Genomic DNA, 26,281 nt, shown 5'->3' with positions numbered 1-26,281 from the left:
GCCCCGCGGAAGGGCCTCCCGCTGCCCCGGAAGGCCCGGGCGAGGCGGCCCCGCGGCGTCCCCCGACCCGCCCGGTCCGTGTCTGTGGCGGGGCTCGGGGCCCCCTCACTCCCTCCCCGCCGTCGCCATGGGCAAGTCATTCGCCAACTTCATGTGCAAGAAGGATTTCCACCCCGCCTCCAAGTCCAACATCAAAAAGGTGAGGGGGTCTGGGGGCAATCCCGGGGTGTGACGGGCTCCCGGCACCGCAGTGGCACGAGTAGGGCTCGTCGGCATCCTGTGATGGGACTGGGACCGGGGCTCGGACAGAGAGGAAGGAGGGAGCCCGAAAAATAGGAAATACTTGAACCTTCGGGTTTTCCTGCCCATAGGTGTGTGTGACTGTCGTGTTTTCCTGGCTCCAGCTTCTCAGGACCTGATTAGCAGGCACGGCATGTCGTCCAAGAAAGCCCCCACCTGTAATGGTGTGCCCATATGTGCCTCGTGTGTCGTACCTGGCTGTCACGATGTGCCCATGTGTGCCCCGTGTGTCACACCTGTCGCGGTGTGCCCATGTCTGCCCCGTGTGTCACACCTGTCGCGGTGTGCCCATGTGTGCCCCGTGTGTCACACCTGTCGCGGTGTGCCCATATGTGCCCCGTGTGTCACACCTGTCGCGGTGTGCCCATGTGTGCCCCGTGTGTCACCTGTCACGGTGTGCCCATATATGCCCCGTGTGTCACCTGTCACGGTGTGCCCATATATGCCCCGTGTGTCACACCTGTCGCGGTGTGCCCGTATATGCCCCGTGTGTCACACCTGTCGCGGTGTGCCCACGTGTGCCCCGTGTGTCACCTGTCGCGGTGTGCCCACGTGTGCCCCGTGTGTCACCTGTCGCGGTGTGCCCACGTGTGCCCCGTGTGTCACCTGTCACGGTGTGCCCATATATGCCCCGTGTGTCACCTGTCGCGGTGTGCCCCTGTGTGCCCCGTGTGTCACCTGTCACAGTGTGCCCATATATGCCCCGTGTGTCACCTGTCACGGTGTGCCCCTGTGTGCCCTGTGTGTCACACCTGTCGCAGTGTGCCCCGTGTGTCACACCTTCCTGGCCAGGCTGCAGGTCTCTCCTCCCCAGCACTGCCTGCTCTGCTGGGAGCTCTCGAGGGAACCTGGGCCTTGGGATCTGGTGGGAAAGGGACACTCCAGGGAAGACAGGGACACGCTCAGGGGCTTTGCTGAGCCAACTTTCCCCTTTGAGTTACCAAATTTTCTCCTGTCTTTTTAGTTTGTAAGTGTTGTTGGGAGTTGTAGTTTCTCAAAATTATTATTTGTGGGAAGTTCACTTGCTGAAATACTGGATAAAAATAATTTATTTTATGTGATTAGAATGGCAGTCTTCCCTTGTTAAGTATAGATTAAGCCCATTAGGGTTTTGTACATGAACGTGTTTTGTGGTAGATTTTGTGTTTGTTTTAAGTAGAAACTTAATTACTTTAACTAGGTATGGATGGCAGAACAGAAAATATCATATGATAAGAAGAAACAAGAAGAATTAATGCAACAGTATCTGAAAGAGCAGGAATCCTATGATAATAGGTGAGAATTGGCATAAGATCACACACTTCTACCTACTGTTTCTTATTTTTGTGGTAATGAAGGACATATTACTGTAAACAATTTGAACTACTGTCTCCTCTTGGCTGTAGTAGAAGAGAACAGTGACTCATAAGGTGTTCTCTGATAAAGCAGAGGTCACAAGAACTTTAAAGTGGTTTGTGTGTGTCTTCTAATTAATTTCAAAATACATTATGTTGCACAAACCAGCAGGTAACTTTGTCTAGCAATACATTTGTATCACATAAAAGTCTGTCTTTAATAATTCTGTGTACACAGAGTTACATTTCAGTTGTAATTGGAATGTGTGATTTTTGGTACATAATAGAACATGCAAAAGCATTGACTGGTCTCTCAGGGGTTTTTTGATACTCAATTTTTGTTACTTACATCAACAAATGAAAAATGCCAATTACAATGATTTCATACTGCATGTTTCTTTCTTTTTTTTTTAATAAGTGATACCAGTATGACTGTTTTGTGTATAACACTCCAGACTGCCTTTTTGTTTAGGTTGCTTATGGGTGATGAGCGTGTGAAGAATGGTCTTAATTTCATGTATGAGGCCCCACCTGGAGCAAAGAAAGGTACTGTGGTTTCCTGGTTGTGAATAGACAGTACTGAAGAAATAAACACAATGTCTTTTATTTTAAAATAATGTGTTCATAGTGAGGGGATGCTAGGAGGTAGGATTTTTTAGTTCTTCCTGTGGAAATATGTAGACATATATATATATAGTATGTGTAGTATTATATATAGTAGGTTTTTTTATCTCATAATACTTTTATTTCTTTCAACAAGAAGGTTGGGGGTTTTTTAAGCAACAGTTCAATGTGAAAGGAAAACCAGGTAAAAGATCATGCCAGGAAAGAGCAGAAATTCTGTCCTTGAGCAAGGGTATTTCTTCAGCCAATTATAAAGCCATTGGATGAGGAATACTATCCTTACCAAGGCAGTGACTCAGACAACACAAACCTGTGTTTTGTCTTGCTCTTCTCTGTAGAAATGGGGGATTGCTTTTGTTTAAAATTTATACCCATAGTTCAGCTTGTTACTTGTCAAACATAGGAAATACCAGAGCAAGAAGTTAATTAGCAGAAGTTGTATAAATGATAAATACTGAGATTCTGTAGTTGAAAGGGCAGCTTGACCTGTCTCTGGTGGGTCTGACTATGGCTATTTAGTAGTGTCATAAACAGAAGTTACTAAGTACCTGCATACTCATATCAATGACTGAATTTTAGCAAGATCTGAATGTAAGTGCAGAACTAAGATAATGTATTCCCTCTAAAAGAAAAGATGTTCCCTTTAAAATGTATCTTTTCCATCTCCACGAATTTCCTTGGTAATGCTTGGACAGGCTCATTCTTGTAGAGCAAGTTTTGCCAATTATTTAACTTTGGAAGCTCTAGAAGTCATCTCAAAGGAAATGCAATTTTAGAGTAGTGATTATTACTAAACTTTTAAAAAGTATTTTAAAAGTGAGTATTATTGGAAAAATATGTTTCAAGTTTTTTATTTGTCTGACAAATCAGTATAATTTTAGAAGATGATGCTGGGTTTACAAGATTTATAACTATACTGAGGACTGGTTATTTGTAAGTGTGCTCTATTTAAATAAAGCTGCTTTCTGAGTATTTGCACTATTGATTAGTATAAACCATAAAATGTTTTGTATTCAGCTTAGACACCTCCTGTATTTTACATATATAATTAACATATCATTTCTTTTCTTTGCATGATTTCTGAAAATTGAAAGAGGAAACAAAAGAGGTATTTCATTATTTCATTTTGTTAAGTTTTCTTCCTACTTACTTACACCATATTCTAAAAAAAATTCAAACTTACCACGTTTTCTGTTTTGTAGCAAGAAGGAGAGACTGAATACAAATTTGAATGGCAAAAAGTTGCCCCTCGAGAAAAGTAAGATGTCTGGATTTTATCTGAATAATTGTTTCTTATTATTATTTATCTTTCATATCTTTTTCCTTTTTTCTTCCTGTTTTATTTTTGAACAGGTCACTTGTGTAATCTTTTCATGTCCTGACATTTAACTAGTAAAACCTACAAACCTGGAACTGTTTCCTTGTTCAGCTTTGGTTTGGTTTGACTTCTCCTTCCATATTTGAAAACACATTAAAAACAACATTTACAAGAGTTATATCTGTGAAAGGGATGAACACTTAAAAACAGAAGTTAGTTTTGTATATGATGTGTTCATTGAAATTATAGTGAATTGAGTATTTGTTTTCTTTTGTGTTTGTGTAACAGATATGCTAAGGATGATATGAATATCAGAGATCAGCCATTTGGTATCCAGGCAAGTTACATAAATTTCACTCTGTGGATGTCTTGAATATATTTCAAATGTTATCTAGCTGCAGAACACTCACATGAACTCTTTTAATTTTATCATCTGTTTCTCAGTGAGTTCAAAAGGTTCTCTTAAGCCTAATAACACAGATATTTCTGTAAATGTTTGGCTGTATCGGTAGTTAAATTGTGTCAATTGTTTGTTTTCCCTTTAGGTGCGGAATGTGAGGTGTATTAAATGCCACAAGTGGGGTCATATAAACACTGATCGAGAATGTCCCTTATTTGGCCTCTCTGGAATTAATGCAAGTTCAGTCTCCAGTGATGGTTCAGGTAGGCAGAGAATGTCTTTTAAAGGTGCTGGTTATATATTTGGGAGGAACTCATTACATTTAATTTTAGAAGGTTTAATTTTATCATATTTTAAAGAGTTGGTAAAGTGGGGAAAGCAGTTAATTCCAAATGTAGGATGCAATTATTCAAATTGCAGGGACCTATTTTTCTGATTAATAACACATTTAAAAAGGATTCATTAATGACTGTTGCTTTGATCCTATCTGTGGCAAAAATTGAGAAGCTGCAACAAGGCTGTTTATATCAGAATGACAAATATTGTGTCACCAAAAAAGTGAATGGATTGTTAAGGACTGACTCAGTTCAAATTCTAGCAAATGGCTTGGAAAAGTTGAAATATATCACTATATCTTGATTAATCACTTGCTAAAAAGAAGAGGTTTGGGGTTTTTTTTATATGTAATTGTGCTTCTATACATGAACAGGCAGTTGAAACCAGGATTTCCAAATCCTAGCCTCCTTTTAGCTGACTTCTTGTTGCCTCTTGAACTATGTTTTTATTTCTATTAGTTTTCCTATTACCTGAAGGTACACAGCATTTAGTTTTAGATTAGGTTTAAAGAAGTGGATATAAACATTCAAATTGAGTAATTTTTTTGGCTACAGTACTTTGTTTTCTGTGAGTTGACCCAAGTCTGTAACACTTTTAAGATTCTTAAAATTGTGGCATGTTAAAGAGACATCAGATAGCATGGGTGAGTCTTCAGCCTTTCTGTACTGTGTGTTGAGGTCATGTGTTGTATCTTGAATTTTGCAGGGAGACCATTACAGTTGCACACTTGATAGCATCTGGGGTTTTTCTGCCTTTCCTGAGGTTATAACTATTTTATGTAGTAGCTCTTAGTTTTATTATGTGTTTAGCCTACTATCAATCTTGCTTTTCAGAATTAGGTCACTTAGATATATCATTTCTTTGAGATGAGGCCTGGAAGACTTGAGTTAAAGGAAACGTTGCTTCTAACTCCCTTTCCTTTTAGGCACTGTCCGGTGATCATGCCACTGTATTACTTACCCTTTCTATTCAGTATGTTGCAACATTAAATAATTTTCTTGCCTGTGGAAAGAATTGTACATAGAGCATTTGCTGGTGGTAGGATTATATTTTGCAGCTCTTACATGTCAGATGCACTTTTGTGCTACAGAACTCACTCCCCACCCCTCAGTTCAAATGGTGTGGGTAAATTTTGGGAGTGTTTGGTTGAGAAGGTGGAAGGTGGTTGTACATGCTTGCACAAACCTGAGTATGGACTCCTTATTATTCATTACAGTGTAATACAGACACTTTGCAGTGCCTGTAGAAGATAAACTACTGGTTTCAAACCTTACTGAAGTAACTGTGTAGGTGTAGACAACGTTGAACTGCTGTGGGTGTTTCCCACTTGGAGAGTTGTCCCCCAGAAGGCTTTTCAAACTGTCGTTCTGAGCCCAAAGAGAGGATTTAGCATATATGGTGAATTTTGCACAAGGGAAAGTGCTGTGAAACTACTTGGATGTTCTCAGGCTGCACCACTGCCCTCTCATTTTCAACTCTTTTAGAAGACAACAATTTCTGCAATTTTAGAAGACAGTGTGCTATGCAGATTGTAGGCTGAGGAAGGATTTCAGGGAGCAGGGGTGGGCGACAGATCAGGATTTGTATATATAATTTGTAAGACACTGTTCTTGGATTTGAATAGTCAGCTGTAATGATACTGCTACTTTCTCTTTCTTTCAGGGAGACTATGTAAAAACATTTTAGGTAAAGTTCAAAACAATTTAAAATTCTTGATTTAATATCAAATACAAAGCTTAGAGAAAGTGGTAATATTAATTACATCATCAGATGAAAGGTTGTCTGCTTTTTATAACCTCGGGAATACAATCCTTTCATCAACTTTTCTGAAACTTCATCTGATTTAATAACAAGTTAACTTACACTCCTTTGACTTCTGGAAATTCTGTGTGTGTAAATGAAGCACTATAGTTAAGTGAGAACATAGTTCTTGAATTCACTGCTTCTCTTAAGACTTTTAATTCATCCATGTGGCATATTAAAACTTACGTCACACATTTTAAAAAAGTGGTGGTTTTTTTAAATCAAAAGCCTGACAGAAGCCCTATGTTGGCTGGGTTGGGAGTAAGTCATTATCTTTGTATTGCTGAGAGCTCTCCCTGGGTATTATGGTGCTGCAGATCTGCAGCGAGCTTTGCTGCATCTCCTTCCACCTCCAAGAACCACCTTCTATTCCTCTCTGCAACACGTCTGCTCGAGCTCTGCTTCTTTCTGCTTCTGGCAGTCATTCCATGCACTCCTAAGCTGCTTTTTTGTCTCTAGTCTAAATTACTGATTATTATTTTATAGTGCTGCAAGAATGTCTGTTGCGACACTGTTCTTCAGACTGGCTAGAACTCCAGAAAATAGAACTTTGTAAGGGACAGGGACTCTTTGGGATCATATTTTTATGTAACCATTATGTGTTTTGTGAATTGATGCTTATGTTTGAAAAACTCCTTGTACTTGAAACAAGTTGAATTGCTCGTGAATTGCTTCCCACTTACACCTTCCTTCCATGTGTCACAAGAAAGTGTCTCCTCTTGCTTAGAAAACTGGTAAAAAGCATGTAAATATTACAAAGCTACTTTGTTTCTAAGGTCTGATAATATTAGCAAAGTTTTCTGAAGTTGTTTGTTCACTTCTAAAATGTAGGGAGAACACATGCCTCTGAACAGAACAATGAACAGGGACTTCAAGGATAGGGAGTGATTGCTTGTAGTACACAGCAGGTCTGGAATGCCCGTTAAACTTATTTGCCTGGGCTTTTCAATAGCTAACTGTGTCAAAATACGCTTGCAATGAACTCTCAAAGAGTTGAAAAATGTGCTAAATTATTGGAGCATATCATACTTTCAAAGGTCAGGAAGTATTTCCATATTTAGACAATAATTGAAAACTTGTTTCTGGCTTGTTTTTCAGGAAATTTAAATATAATTATTGTCTCATAAATGAAAGGGTACAGCTGAAAAATATACATCTAATGAGAATAAAAGTGAAACCAGAAAAAAAACTTTATTACAATGGTCAATATATGAGGACTCCAATTAGTTTATGAAATTAATTGCATTACAAGAACCAAATTTAGGTTATAAATCATTTTAACTTTTTTTTAAGAGAAAATCTTTGAAATTTTTTATAAAGTCAGTCGAAAAAGCTCTATGCTTTGAAGTTAGTTACTTGGTAGCAGTTTATTTCTTCTGATTTATGTTCTTTTCATCCTAATAGAAGTCATTCTTGCATCCTTTTCATGCAAACTGAACAGAATAATTTTTTTAGGCAGTGTGTGGTAGTTACAGTACCTAAGTTTAGGTTAGAATTCTTAAAACTTTGAGAATGCTCTCCCTTGTTAGAGCACACCAAGCATCAGCACAGTGTTGGATGTCTGTGGGCTGCAAAGCATCCTGGCTGGTAAGGAGTCTGTAAGCCATCAGTGCTTGGGAATACTTGGCCTCATGGATCTGGATTTTATAATCTGAGGACATTGGCATCACTAATTTCTGCAGGAGCAGGTTTTAAGAAATGGTCTGGCTTCCCTGTCAGAGGCTTTTAGCAGGTCTTGACTCAAGTTCAGTTTGTGTTTTGTTCTAATTTTTTCCTGCTTCAGAAAGAGTGAAACAAGGTGTCTTATTTGGACTCAGACTGTTTTTTCAGCATTAGAGGAAATGTTTGAATAGAAATAAATTAAAGTGAAACTTCTATGAGTAATTTAGTTGCCTTATCTGTAGTTCTTCCTCTATTTGTCTTTAAGGAAAAAGAAGAGTTACTGATTGACTAGATTTTTATTTTTTCCCCCCATCGTAACCCATATAGGCTTTCCCTCCCCATAAGTTCTATAGGCTGCGATTCTCTCATTTCACCAGGATAGTTTCCTTTGACTCTTGTGTGAACACTGCATTCTAATCTTCCTCTTGCCACGTAAAATTGATTGGCAATTGCTGTTTTGGATTCAGTGTTGAATATCTCATGTGCAAAGACCAGTCACAGACTTCACTTTCCGCTGGTGGAACTGCTGCAGGGCAAATGTGTCTGTGGCACAGAACTGTGTTCTGCTGTTTTTCAAGATCTGACATACATTGCAGTGCTCCAGAAAACAAAAATAATTACAATCAGTACCTTAACTTAGGCATGGTGGCTTGGTTGTTTTGCTTCTGGGACCATTTTACTAATCTAGCTGGTAATTCATACAAAAAAATAATAATCTTACCATTAAAAAAAACACCTATTGAATAATATCTCACCAGTGAATAGAGATTATTTTTGCAATAAGGCAATTTCAGTGGATGTGGTTATCATGGGATAATCACACCCCTGGGGTACAGCCTTGTCTGTAATCTCCCAGGAGTGTAATTATTTCATGATAACTGCACTCCCTGGTGTTGCGTTATTTCCATTATGAAATTCTTAGTTTTAGATATAAAGTAACTTACTTTGATCACTGGAAACTGCAAAGTAGTGTTAGGATGTTCCAGCTGTGAGGCTTACAGAGACCAACTTAGAAGATTTGCTTCTCCTTTACAAAGCTAAATTAGGCAATCAAAATGCTTCTTTGAGCTAAACTGATTTACAGGGTGTTTTACTGATAAAATCCCAACTTTCAAAGTTCAGACAAGATGCAAATACCAGTTGTGCTTCTGACTTTACATGCCACTGTGTATATATGCATGTATAAAATATGTAATGCATGCCAGCAAAAATACCAGATAACTACCATCTCAAAGTTTGCCTGTTTTTACAATATTATTGTCATTAAACAGCAGCATCTGTTGGTTTTGGTGGTTTTCAGTGCTCTTATTGTGGATTCTGAAAAGCCTTTGACTTGATTAGAACAGAGTTTATGAGGTGTTCTGTGCAAAATGTTTTGAAATAATACTGTTACTTTACTTCAAAATTGCCTCCAGTGTTCTTGGTTAGGTACACTTAGAACAAACTGAATACTTTTTGGTTTTGTTTTTTTCTTTCCCTTCTTGCCTGCAAGCAACCTGTCTTCTTCAGTGATGGTTTGGGCAGATGTTGGCGGGGTGGGATTGCTAAAAAGCTGTGAAAGCTTGAATGCTTACAACTCTTATTATATAATAGATGTTTTTTAGAAAAAAGAGCCCACTATGAATCTATTACTTTCTTATGAAGAAAGGCATTACTATCTTAGGAAGTAAGGCTGGTGTCTCAAAAGGGGAGATAATTGTGTGAATAGCATAGATAGAAGTGGGATGGTAAGATGAAATGTTCCTGGGCTCTTGGCCTATGAAAGCTAAGCCTGGAGAGTGCTGAGCATCCTTTTCTGCTATGGACTGCTTTGAGTGTTTATTGCTTCACATGTGACCCATGCAATGGAATTACTGGAAGGTAGTACTGTAAAGTGCTTAGCATTTTGTGGAGAATTCAGGCACACAATGGTAAAAGTGTAATGGAGCAACATGTATATTTATCTGGTGTCTTATAGTCTACCAAGTTATAAAAACTCCAGGTATGTCTATACAGGTTTAGCCTTCTAAGGACTCATTAGCAGTTCCTCCTACAGTTTGTGCCCTCTCTATTCATCACCTGAGTGCCCCTAAACTAATTGTGGTTGTGGTTTCGATCCATCTATCACTTAGTGTGTTTAACTAATCTTAAGCTTTGGGGTAAAATATCTTTCCATGGTGATGATTTAAATTATCACTCATGCAGAGAGAGCCAAAAAAGGAATTTAGGTCTATTTTGTATTATGTCTAGATCTCACTGCAGTTTTCTGGTGACAAATATTTTTGTTTCCCAACAGGTAAAGGTCTGCATTGTATTGGGAATGCAGGAATGTATTTAAACATTATCTTAAATCTATAGTAACAAACAAAAGGTATTTGAATACATTAACTGTGGATATTTGTATAAATGGTCATCTGTAGAAACATACAGTGTGTGAAACCTTCCTTTATGATCTGCAGCTGAGACCTTTGATTGTGAACAGTAGGAACCTTAACTAAATCTTCACATAGTTTAAGAACTGTCACATTTTAGAATAATCCTCCATTTATGTTTCAGAAGCCTCAGTACTTGGAGTGAATGCATAAAATATGGATTTCTATTAGAAGTCTTGTGCTTAGCATTTAAACAATAAATATGGATTCCTATAGCAGTTGGTCATGTTAATGGTTTTTACTACTCCGAAAAAGTAGAAAGGAAATTCAGGTTTCTCTGAAATACTGTGTGACAAAAACATGGCAAATTACACTGAAATTCTGTGCTAAATTGTTAAATACAGTGAAACTGCAGGCCCTCCCTGACACCCGATCCGGTCAGATCTCGGAAGCCAAGCAGGGTCAGGCCTGGTTAGTGCTTGGATGGGAGCTCACCTGGAAATACCGGGTGCTGTAGACAGTCCCGAGGACTTCCCTGTCACCGTCCAAGCTCACTCGGCCATGGCAGATGAACCTGAGGAGTTAAGGGTGGGGCCAGTTCTGTGCACGCTGTGCCTCACCTAAAACATCCACTGAGCAGGCTGGAAGGGCACACCCACGTGGGTAGAGCCCTGCCCAAATCTGCATTCCCGAGGCCTAGCCATGATGATAGCAGGCCCTCTGAAGAGGAGATAATTAAAAGTCAGATATTTCAGTGATTGATTTCTCTCAATGCCAACTGCAGCAGTTGCTTTGAAGTGTAAATATGGTCTGAATGCAGTCATCTCTGAAATAGATGGGAAAATTATCAGTAAAAGATGATCGATTCTGTATTAGTGGAAGCAGCATAAATGTACTATGTGTCATGATCACATAATTTTGATAATAGTTCTTTGTCCTTTAGTTAAAATAAGTGTCTAGTCTTATCTCTGTTACAACCACAATAAAAGTTCACAGACTATGCAGTGTGATTAACGTCATTTTTGTTCAATTTCCTTTTGAGCCATATAAAAATTACCATATGAAACTCTTGTGGACAGAACAAAATAGTATGTGGATGTATTGACAAAACTGTCTATGCTAATTTTAAAGTTAGTTTCTCTTTTAATACAAAACCTGAAAAGCATTCTGTCATATATTATGTCTTTGCTACCACTTAGAGAAGGCAATATTCTGAATTCAGAGTAAATTCATCCTTCGTGTGATTAGGTGCTAGACTAAACCCCACCAGCAGAATGGTTTTCTAAAACCTAGTTAATGTGAAATACTCTCTGAGTATTTGTTTATTTATTTTCCTCAGCAAAGTGTGGCTTTAGAATCACTGTTATGTACAAAATCAAATTTCAGTTTGGAAGAGTTACAGCCTCATGTGGTCCAATCTGCGTACTAGAAAAGATGAAGACAACGTGCTTTAGGCCTATTTTGTTAACAAAAAATATGTAGGAGTAAAGGAGAAGTCTTGAGAGTATCTTGTCCTTGATTCATTAATTAATTATAAAACATGGTAGTGTGGAGTACACCGAGTGTGACGTGTAGTGGCTCATTGGTAGCAGATACACAAGTGTAGTAAGTTCACATTTACGTTCATGTAAATTGTCTCTCTACTACCAAGTCAGGAGAAGTCTGATGGTGTAATGATGGTGACAATTTTAGATTAAAATTATCACATCTGTAAACTAAAAGATGTCACATGCCAGAACAGATTCTCAAGAAGGGGAAGCTCTGGAGAAGCCCCATTCTAAATATTCTGTTTTGATGGTGTACAAAATGAGCATTAGTTAAAACACAGGTAAAGAGCTGTGATTAAAATGACACCATGAAGAATCTACTACCTTTTTCACTAACCTTTATATAGAGTAGTAACAGTACATCGAATGGCCTGGGTTGGAAAGGACCTTAAATATCATATAGTTTCATAACTGCAGCTACTACGTAAGTACAACTTACTGTAATTTCCCCTGACACAAGTGGGAATAATGGTTATGGCAGTACTATTTCTTATGTCTTTGCTTTCCTTATATATTCCATGATAAAAATCCATTTAAAACTGGATTGCAAAGAGCAGTTCAGTTTGCTCATCTGTGCTGGTGACAGTAGTGAAAGTTTTTGTCAATAAATTGGGCAAATGCTGTCAAGACTATGCATCATGAGTAGATGGAAGTAAAACTGCTATTTTTGGTGATACTGGCAATCATACCATAATGGTCTGTCCTTACTGCCACGGAAACTGTAGCAGAAAATGTGGTATTTAATCACAATTGTTATGAAAAGATGTTTTAGCATACTGTTCCCTCATATTGGATAATTTGAAAAATGTACTTTACACACCCTGATGGAGTCCTGCTGGATGGTGTGTTACAGCTGGCATTGCTCTCCCAAAGGGCAGGCCTGTGCCTGTGCCACCTGGGGGAGGCACTCAGACAACATCACAGCGTTACATACACTCTGCATTTGTAGCTTCAAGAGAGGTACAGGCAGCATAGAAAATCAATTGCAGCTATAGCTTTCCCTTGTTTCTGGGACAGGAATGGGAGTAGTATGTGGAGTGGGAGAACTTGCTGCAAGGTAGGCACTTAAGTAATTGAAATCCAGAATTGTATTCCCTTCCTGGTTGCTTAGTAGAAGCAGAACTGATTCTCTTAAATGGATCTGAGTTGTGTGATGAGAAATTGGAGTGCTCTTTGTTCTAATATTATAGAAATCCTAGTACAACATCCTTCTGCAATCCAGTATAATTGATGCTTATGTAGGCCTGATAAAAAAATTTATTTGCATCTCTTCTGTTTATTTAATTGTACAAATATTATAAAGACGCACCAACAGCTGTCGAGCTAAGGCTGCACTTGGGTTGTACTTTGTGAAGACTCAAATCCTTCTTTTCATACTTCAGTGAATGATTTGAGTTTGTAGATTTTGTGCTTCAACTCTTAGAGTCAACTAAGCTCTCTGAATTTTATCCTTAGACAGTATTTTAAGCAGAAGATAAAGAGAGAATTAATGCAACAAGAACTTCCATGGGAAGTAAGAAGCAGGAAGAAACTTTAACCTATTTGCTTGACAACAGTGTTTCTTGAGAATTATACTAGCCATGAAAAAATATTTAAAAAATCCTTTGGTGGGTCTTCAGCTATGAAACCTTTGTTGTGCAAGTCCTTAATATAATTTCAAGTACCTGTAACTCCAGAAAATGTAACAAGTTGTGAGTTGTCTTAAGGCATAAAAGTAAGTATCATATTTGCAAGCAATTAATTACATTACATGGCAAATTACTTCCAGGACTATGAGTTTTTTTAAGCAGATAAATATATTCACTTTAACTAAGTGTCATGTGGAAAAGTGTTGAAGATTTTTTTTCCTTCTCTCTTTTTTCCTATCGAAATTCAGATTTCAGAAAATAAGTTTGACAGTCATATTCAAAAATAGCAAGGTACTGTATTTGACTTGTTTCAGAAAGAATAAGAAACAGGATGTAACTTTGAACTTATTTTTAGTTTGCTGATGAAAGAATGCTGAGAGACTAGTTGTCAGAAGTTGTAGCAATCAGCTATTTTTACAGGATTCCTATGTCTAAAGTTCTGCCAGCTCATGGCGTAATATCATCTCTAGGTGATTTCACCTGCATGAAATCACACAGGTAGCTTCTTCACAGGTTTTCTCACTGGACAATAAGGAATGTGTATATGAGGACATTGATTTTCATTGTATGTAAAGTAGCCTTGTGCCCAATATGGGATTGATTCTTTGCAAGTTGATGGGTACTGTTCAAGATTAAGTAGGTGTCATCACAGCCAGAGTTTAGCCTCTTGAGAGCCTCTCAGCTCAGTCTGTCTGTTTTACAGATGATGACTTAATTGTTAAATACAGCTGCCAGATACACCTAGTACTATTTTGGATTACCAGGCAAACCAAGTTTGCTCACACTGGGCATAGTCACGTCTCCCCAAGCAGGTCTCCACAATGAGTGCTCACCAAACAAAGGAAAAAGGCCCTCTGCCAGCCAATGTACTGGTGGCTAAAAGGTTTAAACTTTAACTGCTTAGTAGGGAAGCCAAAGACACTTCTGAGCAGTTGAGGTTTTCAAACCTTTGTTAAGTGAGATTCGGTGTTTTGGATTTTTTACAGTTTTTGTCTCTCTCATTAGCCAGGAGAAACCCCCTGTTTAATTTTATGGTGTGGAAGTGGGAATGTGCTTGTTTGCTCACAGATTAGGCATCTCTATCTTTTAAGACTCTGTGAAGAAGCATCCCAAAAAGAAGTACATTACACGCCTCAAGGCTGGCACATAAAATAGAATCCGAGGACCTCAAACTGTCACTGATATTTCAAAGAAAATTGGATCTGTGTATCAACATCGTTAAAGTATAAATCAAAAGCAGTCTGTTGAGGTATGGATGGGAGAAGAAAGTCACCAAGCATTTGATTCCAAGCAAAGGAGTTTAATTATGAGAATAAATGTTTTCTTGATTCTCGTGTTGCCGAAAGCAGATTGTAGTAGATGTTTGCTATTAAGCTGTGCAGCCATTGTCAAATATAGTGTCTTAACTGAACTTCTCTGCCTGGACTTGCAACCAAGTAGAGAACAGTCTCTTTAGACTTCCCAGATCAGAGATTGTTTTCTCCCTACTGTGTCCCTACAGCTGTCTTGCTGTCCTTGCTCGGTAGAACTTCTAAGACTCTCAGTGGCATCAGCTGTTAAAAAAACCCAAGTGTGAGCAGGTTCACCTGTGTCATCCTCTCAAAAATGTTAATGTTTTTAAAACTCCAAAGATGCTATGGTGCAAAAGAGTGTCCTCCATAGTTAACCATTGTGGACAGCTGCTTGTGTCATGCCTGGCTGGGGTCTGCACACAGAAGGGTTGTGAAATGGGACTGCATTTTGGCTCTGCTTCCATTTATGAAGTTGCTTTATTTTCTGAATCTCATTTCCTAGTGTTTTCTAAACCCTTTAGTTACAGTCAAATTAGTGTACTTAGAAAAGCTTCATGGAGATTCTTCCATCTTCTCACAAGACAGGCTGAACCTAAGTTACTATTTCCCTTGCAAGTGTGAGGGAGACCCAAACAGGAATCATTTATTTCATAAACCATTTTAGTCTCAAGTTTGTGTAGGTGCATTGGATGTGCATTCATCCACCAATAGTGATGTGCATTCATTACAAGCTTTTAGTGTAAAAGAGGAACTTATTTTGCTTGCCTTTTTCCAGTGCTATGCACAAGGAATGCTAGAAAGGTTTGTTTCTAGAAAATAATTTTTGAATTGCCCTTTGGAAGGCCGATATGCCTTCATGCCTCTCTGGTCTCAATTCTGCCTGTAGTCCTCATATGGAAACACATGGTGAGGGCTTCTGTCTTAGTGCTTTTTCAAACCTCCTGTATAGATGTGGACAAGTTATATTTCTCTATCTAATCACACTGAAGAGAATAATTAGGTATCAAATACACTCAAAATGTGTAAAATGCTGAGACACTGGAGGGGAACACCTAAGGAGTTAAGTTACTGCATTAGGCAGTGGGTGTTACTGCCTTTGAATAATAGGGGTATTCCAGGCTGGTCAAGTGTTTTGATTTCTTTGGTATGGTGAAATCTTTTTTATAACTCTATGCTTTGTCCCCCTTTGGCTTCCTCATGCAAGGCATTTGACTGACTTGTATGGCTGGTTTATGTGAACTTTTCAAATCAAGGTATCTTCTGGTACCAAATTCTATTGTTAAGTGTCTGTCTAATGTGGGTTTTTGTTTCAGCCAGAGTAGATTTGGGCAAGCAGAGCAAGGTTTTAAATTTGAAATACACAAAAATGTCGACACTGGAGCCTAAATACATTCATTAATTGTGAATTTACAATTACACTATAACCTGTAAAAAGAAAAAGCATATTTGGTAAAGTATCTGGGGGGATGGGAAATACCACCCTACTTACAAAGATGTAAGCTCAAGGAAAAACTAAAAGGTATCTCATTCCAAAATTCTTTTGCCTTGCAAAATTAAAGAACTTGTGAAAAGAAAGTAAGTAAGTAAAGTAAGTAATGCAAGGACTCCTTGTGAACACTGTCAGAGTTTTATCTTCTTCCTTCCTGCTTTACATGTAGGCCTGCTTGTTTCTGCAAGGTAGTGTATCATATGGGAAAACCAAGAAAAAGTTGACTTTTTTTTTGAGAAAGTGCTATATTACTTTACATATATTTTCCATAGTGAAAATCTCCATTTACTTTCTATACTTGTCTGTGTTAACAAGCTAAGAGTTTTGTCAATCTTCACAACTAAGAAACTCTTAAAGCCACAAAGCAGGATCAGCACATTTCATAAGACTAGTTCATCTTATCATTTACAGTAGTTTACTTTAGCAGTAATGATTTGCTCCATGCTCTGTTATATGTTCCTTCTAATGTAGATTTACCTTGCAAGGGAGGGCTGGTTCACTGACAGGAGGGTTCACAGGGAACTGTGAAGGAAATTTACTGAAAGTGACCTAACAAGAGTGAATGTTCAGAGTGAAGAAAAAATACCTAATTAGACAAGTACATGACATTTCGGTGATCATGGGGATTCAATTAAAGCATAAGAGTGAATTACAGTGTTTATAAATTGTGCACTCAAGTCTGAATGATACATAATATATCCTGCATTGTACTCCTTGTTAGATGTTTGCGAAGAAAGAAATCATGTGATTTTTAAGCTAATAAAAACAGAAATCTCTTAGGAGGTAACAGTCTAGAGACTTGGAATATTTTGCAGTGCCTAGAATAAGCAAGGACATAGATACTTTTTCAGGTATTTATATTCCATGTGTATACTGAGCTTTTAATGTTACTTTTTACATTGGAGTTTAAACATTTGTGTCATGAAAAATGTGTTACCAGTGACATACTAGAAGTGTATGTTCCTGTTGTTTGGAGGGAAAGGAAGCACCTAAAAGTCTTACTTAATGTGCTTTATTTAGGTTTCCTGTGCTTTTTTACTATAATAAAAATACATTACTAGACTTACCTAATATATTGTTTTCAACATGACAAAGTTACATAAGAGAATCCCCATGTACTTAAAGAAAAATGCAATTATTTTCCATTCTGAATCTTCAGACTGCTGTTTTAGAAAATCATATCTGATTATTTACTCAGCAGAAGATTATTGAGTTGATTTAGCTGTGATTTTACTTAACAAAGCTTCAACTGAATTCCCACTGTGGAGTCCAAAAAAGGTAGAGAGATATAAATGGTACATTCAAACTGTGATTTTTGTGAACAGGGCCATCAATGCACCCCTCGGAGCTAATAGCGGAGATGAGAAACAGTGGGTTTGCACTGAAACAAAATGTACTGGGGAGAAACTTGACCGCAAATGATCCATCACAGGTAATACCTTTTTACCAGTAAGCTGAAAATGTCTATAAATCTAAATGTGATTGCTTGTGAGTTGTTACTTAATGTTTTCAAATATGCATATCCATAGGAAAGCTGAATAGCTGTACCAGTAGAAAAATGTCCAAAAACTTACAGTTTTCCAGCTTTGTTTCTGTCGGAATGGTGAACCATAAATTACTTCTTTTAAAACCACATATAATAAATCAAATCCCTCTTCAGGGTGAATAGAAATTGAATTTTCATAAAGGGATGGTTAGGGGCTTTGCTGCATCCTTCTGATGCAGTGCTAGCTTTTGGATGAAGTTTGAGGCAGCAGGCACAAATAATTACTGCCAGTGATGCTGTATCTGAAGATTTTTTTCCTTGATTCACTGTTATTTCAGTTATTAATTCTGGGAGTGAAAATGTTCAATTGCCTTTACTTAGACTGCACAAAGTATATTTCTAATTGAGGTACTTCAATCAAAATGTAAAGTGAAAAATTAATGTATATTCCTTGAAATAACCCTTGTTCATATGGCAGGATAATCAAACCACTAGTGAAGAGGAGATGACCACAAGCTGGTCTTGAACTCTTCAGTAAATCAACAATTCATGTCTCCAGAGATGAATGTACCTTTGTCTTTAAAAAAGCTACATACCCCAAAAACTGCAGCATATGGGCACTGTTAAATGAATCATGGTGATAGCAGTATGTTTGCTTTATGTTAGGTGTGCTGGGGTTTCTTTGGAAAAGCTTTTTAATCTTAATTTCTTCTTTCCTCCTCTGAATGTGGCTAAAATTAAAAACATCACTGTGGAGAACTGTAGTGTACCAGATGCACATAATTCGAGGAATTCAGGGCCTTCAAAGTAGTTGTGCTTTGCTGATTGCGTTACTGTATGTAGATTGTATGATTACAGTATTTTGCATTGCTAGAACACTTTATGAACATTTAAAGACTAATAACACAACAGTGAAGTAGATGTGTTAATATCCATTTTCCTAATGACTAAACCGAGACAGAAAAGTAATTTGCTTAAATTACTCTGAGTTCGAGCAGGACTAGCATCTTACCTATTCATCCAAGCATGGTAACAATGGAGTGACTTATCCTGGGGAATCGTGGGCTCCAAAATTGGCTCATTTTTATTAACTGTTTCAGAAATGTTTCCTTCCCTAGCAGTGCTTTTTTCATATGTTACTAATAACTCCTGTTGTATAACCCCCACATTATAACACCTACTCAGCTCTGAGACAGAATGTCAAGGTTTTTCACATTGCAGCAGGTATGCTGCTCTTTCCAAAGAGTCTTAAGCTCACTTAGTAATACAAGTATATTTATGTCTGTGCAAAAAGAAGGTGCATAGAAGCATCACTTTTAAAACAGAAATCTGAATGAAGATATCATTTTTATATATAATAACTTAATGTCTTACGGCATTTGTGTAGGAGTTTGTTGCAAGTGAAGATGATGATCCAGAAGTTGAATTTTTAAAATCACTGTCAACCAAACAAAAACAGAAACTTCTAAGGTAGGTGTGGAGAGAATCTGTATCGCCTGTAGTTCTGACTCCATGAATGCCACTGTAACTCTTTGGTGCCATTCAGCACCATCAATACAGAAGGAAATCACTTAGTTTAACATACACTTGACCACAAATGGCATTATGCATCATGATTTTTTTTAAATCTGTTTGTTTTCTTTTAATCTAGTTTTGATGCCTCTGTAAGGAGACTTGTTTCCAATTTAACTGGGATACTGAAATAAGAATTGGCTCACTGAACATGTTGTCAGTTGCTATTTCAAAATACTATTCTACACTCCATTGCTTGTGCCCTCTTCTGTGATTCTGTGTACTTGTTTACCAGTTTACAACTTGACAACGTTTATCTCCTGTGTGGCTGAACTGACTCTGACCTGGCACCCCAGGGCTGAGGTTGGCCCATCTCCACCCTGTGTGTGGGTCAGGGTTTGCAGCTCTCTGCTCCCTGAGGTTTCCATGCTTTGCTTTTATCTGACTGGTTTTGTGTGTCAGGTGATGCATGTTTTTTTCTTCTGTTAATTTGCAATGTTATCTTGAAATAACCTGAAAATTATTAAAATCTAAAGCACTGCCTGGTAGATCCCAAACAGGCATACAGCTAAAATAGTCTTTTAATGTTCAAAGATGTCATGTATGCGGGGAGTGGGAGGAGTGGAGGAAGGGGAATGGCTAAGCAGGTACATGAGTAGGTACCTACCTGTGGTATTCACATATGTAATGAATAATTCTCTGAAAATGGTTGGCATATTTTGTATTCCTTTTAAGTAAGCAATGTATATATAGTTTGAGTAATTTAAAATGGTATTTTGTTTGAACTTCGGCAGGCCCAACATGTTGAAATTTTCATAATCCTTTATATTTTGAAAGTTGAAGTTTAGTAAATATTTGGGTCCTTTAGATTTTACTAGGCTGAAGGGATTTTTTTAACACACTGAAAGCAGCTTCACTATTCAGTCACTGATTTTTTGAGAATAAACACAGAAAGCAAAATAAAAACTATGTGAAAGTAATCAAATAGCAGTGAATGCATGTGCATGATGTAATACTGTATTCACAGATAGAAAATGTAAACTTCATTTTGACAGAACAGGTTACTGAAAATATCTGTATTATTTGCCTGGAGAACTCAGAGATACAGGCTTTAGAGTCTCAGTTTTCGTCATTAATAGAAACTGCATACTAAATGCATTTTTTCATTTTCAAAATCTCTTTAAAATGCACAAACAAAACCAACTATGATTTTCTAAAGCCTCCAGAGCAGCTAGACAAGGAAAAAAAAAAGCACTACTGAATGTATTTATTCCTAGTTACAAGGCCAAATTTGACATACCTTACTTATCTTTTTGAAACTAAAGAATTAAAAAGTCATATTACTCCTGTTTTGAGGGAGCAGCTGTGGATTACAGGAGAATTTTTACTATGGGTAATGTCAGGTTAGAAGTTTTAAAATAATACTTTGCTGAAAGACCAAAGGAATTCAACGTGTTTATATGGAAAAGAGTGTATTTGGGTAGGTCATTAGAAGTAGCAAACTTTAAAAGACAACTTTGTAATTCAGGGTATCTTGACATACCTGATTGTGCCACTCTTATTTTGAAAATAAAAGGAAGTTGGATCGTCTAGAGAAGAAAAAGAAAAAGAAAGACAGAAAGAAGAAAAAGCAGCCAAAGAAAAAAAGCAAAAGTAAACACAAGAAACATAAGACGAGATCCTCTTCCTCATCCTCCAGTGAGACTTCAGGAAGCAGCAGTGATAGCGAGACTGACAGCAGAGATAAAGCAGCACAAAAGAAGATGGATTCTAAGAAAAGAAAAAAAGACAAGTTTTCAGAGGCTAGCAGCAGCAGCGATTCAGAAGGAAAGGCAAAGACGAGGAAGGAAAAACTTTATGAAGATCTCTCCAATAGTCACAGTAACAAGGACAAAGACAGGGAGAAGTACAGGCTTTTAAAGCAAGATAGTTCTGCAGAGAACAACAAATGGAACTCCTGTGAGGGGGAAAGAAAGTCCAAAAGCAGATACCATAGCACCAACACGAGAGAGACTGAAAGAAAGGAGAGGGATAGTAGAAGCCAAAGCATGAATGAGGGGAGCAGGAGAAGCCCTTGCACAAGTCACAGCAGTTCCAGGCAAAGGCACAAAAGAAAAAGTCCAAGTCAAAGCCCTGGTGAAGAGCGGCACAGGAGAAATGAAACCAGAAGCCCCAGCACAGATGTACACAGAGAAAAGAAAAAATGTAGAGAAGGCTATGGGGACAAGTGCAGTAAAGTGGAACACAGAGAAAGGAGCAGACGCAGTAGAAGCAGAAGCAGAGAGAGGAAAAAGCCCAGATAGTATAGAGGACAAGTGTAAACAAGAATGTCTCTAGGTTTTGATGAATACCTTTAACAAGGGCTCAATTACAGCCTGCTGTTCATTTTCCAACCTCTGTGACTACCATTTCCTACATAAAGCCAACACCATCAGTTCTATCACGTTGGAGTATTTGTAAATTAGGTGTAAATGTTATGGTATTTTTCATACCATCAAAATATACTTATTGGTAAATAACTCTTGTATTACTGCATACAGTAATTCATAGACCTGATTTTAGGGTTTTAAAATATTTCAAAGCAGTATGTGATATTCTTGGATTGTCAGTGGTGATTTCTGTTTAGACACAACTGTGCAGGGAAGCAGAGAATACATCAGGAAGGGCCCTAAGATATGCTAAATGCTAACAAACATTTGAGATAGTTCTGGACAAATCACTGCTTCTAATATAAAAGCATTGTCTTGTAAAGAGTTTTGGGGTTTTTTCATACTGAAGCATTTTTCCTAAAGTTCCCTGTAAGAGATCAATTTTATGAGTTAAAACAGCAGAGAGACATAGTTCATGTAAGTGTGTAGCCAACATTTTTTGGCCTCCTGCAGTGTACAGCTTGGTCAGGGCTATCTAAACATCTTGAACCCCTGTTGGTATGTGTCAGTACAATGTCACGTTATTGTTCAATAATCTCTCAAGACATGAAAAGAATATTTACTGCCACAACTGTTTCAGGTATTTTATTGTTTGTGGTAGAAAGTTCATGTAAATAGTCATCCTTTTGTTTTCATGAAACAAACTTTCTGTGTTTTTAATGATTGTCAGTCATTTTTTCTGCATATATTGTTATGAATTTCCATAATAAAACGTCTTATTCTTTAAAACCAGTAATAACTGCCACGTTTTTCAGAGTTCTGAATCAGTACAAGTGCACAAGGCAACATTTCCCAAGGTTTTTGTTGCAAACGAAAGGCTTCTCTACCCTTCTGGATGACAGATGGAAGTACAATCATTAGTGGACATGTGACAAGGAGTCACTGTGCTTGTATTCCAGCAACTTTCTTAGTCTCCTCACTCACAGGACAAATGGGACTATCTTTTATTACCAGTCCATTTCTACTTCTTAAAATGGTCACTCAAAAGATTTTCAGCATCGCACAAAGTATAATAATAAGTGGTGAAAGTGACCTGACTTATTGCTTAAGTGCATGTGAAGAGTTTGAAAGGGTGAACCATTAAGGGATGTCACCTTTTCAGAGTGGTGCATTAGGTTGCTCCAGGGTTCTTGCTGAAGGAGCTGGGAGTTAAAGAGCATGCACAGCAGTGGCGACTCCCCCGCAGTAGAATCAGTCCCCCTATATGGCTGTGTGTGTGTAAGCTCTGATGTAGAAAGGAGACTGCCAAAACACCTGTTTCAGCAATCTAAACAAAGCCTCTTGCAAAGGATTTATCCTGTGGAAGAGAGGATGGAGTAATGTGACAGAGGAAAAAGCATATTCTGGTAGAACAGTTTTGTGTTAAGTACAGCATGAAAGAGAGGAGGAATAACTAAACAGTGGAAGATGCCACTGCTCCAAAGAACGGTCTCTTGGTTACAGGTCTTTCTGGTGGTTTTTTTGTTAGGCACAGGAATCTGCCAACCATAATGCAACTACTCCCACCTGAGGAAGGATGGACAGCTCGACATCAACAGCTCTAGACTTTTCTGTGGGCTCTGCATTCCTTTCCATGTAGTTAAACTGTGGGCTGTGTGCATCCTGCCTTTTGGCAGGGAAAAAGACTGGCAGAAGAATGAAGACATTTTGAATGTATTAAAGGCTATGTGCAGAAAAGCTTTGTACCAAACCATTGATCCTGCCGGGGGAAGGCTGGTGCGGCTGTAGAGGAAGGGGCTCACTGCTCTCAGTACCTTCCCTAGGCCGGTTTGTGTCCCCCCGCCCTGGGCGCCGAGAGGGCGGTTGCAGGGGGGACGGACCGCTTTCTCCACCCTGGGGCCTGGCCGGGGTGCGCGGGGCAGCGACGGTGGGTTGGAGCCCTGGTAGGAAGCGGAAGGGTCGGGGCCGCGTTTGGCCGCTGTGCCCGGACGGCCCCGCCCGCGGTGCGGGGTTGGCTGCGGGCCCGGCCCGGCGGGAACGGGGAACGCGCCGCCGCCCCGGGCCGAGCGCGGCAGAGCAGGCGGGGCCCGGCAGGCGGTGCTGTCGAGCCGCGGATGGCGGTAAGAGCAGCTCTAGCTGTAGAGTTACTTATTTTCTCAAAAGCGGCGGGTTAGGGTTAACCCTCCGCGGGGCCGGGCGGCGGGGACGGGAAGTGTTCCCCCGGCCCGCGGGGAGCGCAGGGGCCGTGGCCGGCACTGCCCGGGGCCGGCACTGTCCGGGGCCGGCACTGTCCGGGGCCGGCACTGCCCGGGGCCGTAGCGCGGACCGGCGGCGCCCCCGGGGCGGGAGGGAGGGACGGGGGGCGCCTCTGCTGGGGCCCCTCCTGCTGCTTGGCCCCGCGGGCTCGGGTCGGGGCCGGGGCCGGGGCTGGGGCTGAGACGGGCGCGGCTCTCGCCCCCGCCGGCTCCGCCGGGCGGCTCTCGGGGCGGGCAGGGCCGGCGAGCAGCCTCGGGCCGGGGTTCCCGGGCCGCGCCTCGGCTCTGCTGCCCCGCCGGACACACGGCTTGGAAGTAACGCAGTGCAGTAAATTATTCCGGCTCCGAAAGTAAATAAACGGGTGGCTCCCAGTTCGGGCTCCCGCTCGGATCGGTACAATAAATATCCCTGAAGGAAGCTCTCTATTTATGTTGTCATTGATTAATTCTCGCTACCTCATTTGCTTTCGATTTAGAACGATTTGATTCTAATTTAATTAGCATGTAATTTGGATGTACATAATTACTGTAATTATGACATTCAGGTAAGGCAGCTTTAGGCTGAAAGGCAATTTCAAATTTTCTAGCAGCCTACTTTACGCCGGGGAGCGGACAGGGACCCCGCGCCCCGCCGCCAGGTACCAATTAGCACATCTCGGGAGCGGCGCTGCCGCGCCTTGGGCGGTGGCGGCGGCGGCGGCGGCGGAGCCGCGCCCGGCCACAGGTGCGGGGCCGCCCCGCGGGGAGCGGCGGCCGCGGAGGGCCCGCCCGGCTCGCCGGGTGCCGGCCCCGGGGGAGCGGCGGAGCCGCGCCGGGCGCCCTCGGGGGTGGGTGTGAGCGTGGCCGCGACGGGCCCGTCCCGCCCCACCGCCTCCCAGCGAAGTTCGCGCCCGCACGCTCCCGGGGCCCGGCCCGGCCCCGCCGCGCCCCCGGCCCGCCCCAGCCGCAGCGGCCCCTCCGCGTTCCCGCCGCGGCCCCTCGGGCCGGCCTGGCCCGCGCGCAGCGCCGGGAGGTGGCGCTCGGCAGCCGCGGTGCGGGCCCGCGCCGGGCGCGTCCCGGTGTGCGTCTCCGGAGTGCGCCTCCCGGTCTTTTTGTAATGTGTGGAGGATGTTATTCCTTGAGGAAATTTGTAGCTAAATTATTATCACTTAAAATAAACACTTAGCGCACCAATTACCCAAAGGGGCGGGCTGTCTGTTAGCTTCCCTTCATCTGCGTTTTGGAAGGGTGGGAGCGGATCCTGGCGAACAGATAATGGCTGCAAATAAATTACAGCTCCCGCAGATAAAGTTTCCATTTGAATTGAAAGACGCAATTAAGAAGCTGTCCAGGCACGGGATCGGGTGTTTATATATATCTCATTAGAACAAAAATATTAATTTTACCTTTAAAGTGTAAAACGAGCCGTTGGGGCTGTAACTCGCCGCGGGGGGCAAGGGACACGCTTCCTGCGAACGGGTACTCGGCGATCGAATGATATTTTCTAGACAGTTTTTCCTGGCATTTTACCTTCTCCCGTCGGTGGTGGTTGGTGTCACTGGCTGGTCTTTTGCCGTGTGTTAAGGGGCTCGCGGAGCAAGGCTGAAGGTGCTGTCCGCGAGGTGTAGGGATGGGCAGCAATAGCTGGAGCGGGATGTAAATGGGAGCGAGGCTCAGGTCACGGGCGAGCGGGGCCAAGGCGGCGGGGAGCCCGGCTTCCCCTATGCCTCGCTTCCCGCCGGAGCCCGACAGGGCATTCCTCCCGTTCCCAGTGCTTTCCCGCTCTCGGGTTAGCATCCTCTCACTAAAGTGGTAATGCTGAACTACGGATTCAAAGACTGAAATTCAGATTTATTTTTCGGTTCTCAGACCGCTTGTTCTTCAGGGGGTTTTTTGTGGAGAAGTTCCCCAGACCATATAATTATCGTTAACGCTTACCAAAGAATGGTGTCATTTATTTTTAAAAAGGTGACATGCTTTCTATTTTCCCCGTTAAACGAACCGGCTCTGCGGCCCAGAGCTTCTCCCTTCCTCGTTTCTGGGGAGTCTGTAAGTGATGGACGTTTTCTGACCCGAAGGGGCAAAGGCAATGCAAAGAGGTCCTTGATCACTGAGCTGAGAATTGTAACCCCGGTCTAGCAGAAACTGGACCTGGATGGTGTCCTTTGATGTGTTTTATTATAAATCGAAAACAAAGCTGACTTCTGCCCAGTACCCCGCGCGGGTGCATTCCTGCACAGCCCCCAGACCGCCCGGCAGGAAGGAGAGCTGGGTCCCGCCGCCCGGCCCGCTCTGTGTGTTACCGCCGCCCGAGCGCGTCCCCCTCGCCCGCTCCCCTCCCCTGCCCCCCGGGAAACCTGCCGGCACCCGGCCGGAAGGGAAGACACCTTGCCGGGATGCTTTTGGCCAGGAAAATTTCGGAGCGGCTCTCGGGGAAGGTGCTGTCGGCAGCGGGGATGCGAGGTGCCTCTCCCTGGCGGGTCCCTTCCCCCGGCCCGCGGAACGGCCCGCGGGGCTCCCGCCGCCGCCCCAGGGCACAGGCGCTGTCGGCGTTGCCCGGCCGCTTTTGTGCAACAGTGGCGCGGAGGAGCTGGGA

General features: G+C 41.1%; 1 protein-coding gene across 1 annotated transcript; it reads left to right on the top strand.

The window, feature by feature from the left end:
* Window positions 1–16: 16 nt before the first annotated feature.
* CIR1 (corepressor interacting with RBPJ, CIR1) lies at window positions 17–22,954 on the top strand. The gene is made up of 10 exons (XM_071561892.1): window positions 17–199; window positions 1,481–1,575; window positions 2,107–2,180; window positions 3,353–3,366; window positions 3,461–3,516; window positions 3,865–3,913; window positions 4,122–4,239; window positions 17,410–17,516; window positions 18,958–19,040; window positions 20,659–22,954. The coding sequence occupies exons 1-10, from the start codon at window positions 128–130 to the stop codon at window positions 21,383–21,385; spliced, it is 1,395 nt and encodes a 464-aa protein (XP_071417993.1). The 5' UTR covers window positions 17–127; the 3' UTR covers window positions 21,386–22,954.
* The last annotated feature ends 3,327 nt before the right edge of the window (window positions 22,955–26,281 follow it).

The sequence above is a fragment of the Pithys albifrons genome, chromosome 8 (assembly GCF_047495875.1).
Source record: "Pithys albifrons albifrons isolate INPA30051 chromosome 8, PitAlb_v1, whole genome shotgun sequence".
NCBI lineage: Eukaryota > Metazoa > Chordata > Aves > Passeriformes > Thamnophilidae > Pithys > Pithys albifrons.
This window is presented reverse-complemented; position numbering and strand designations above follow the sequence as displayed.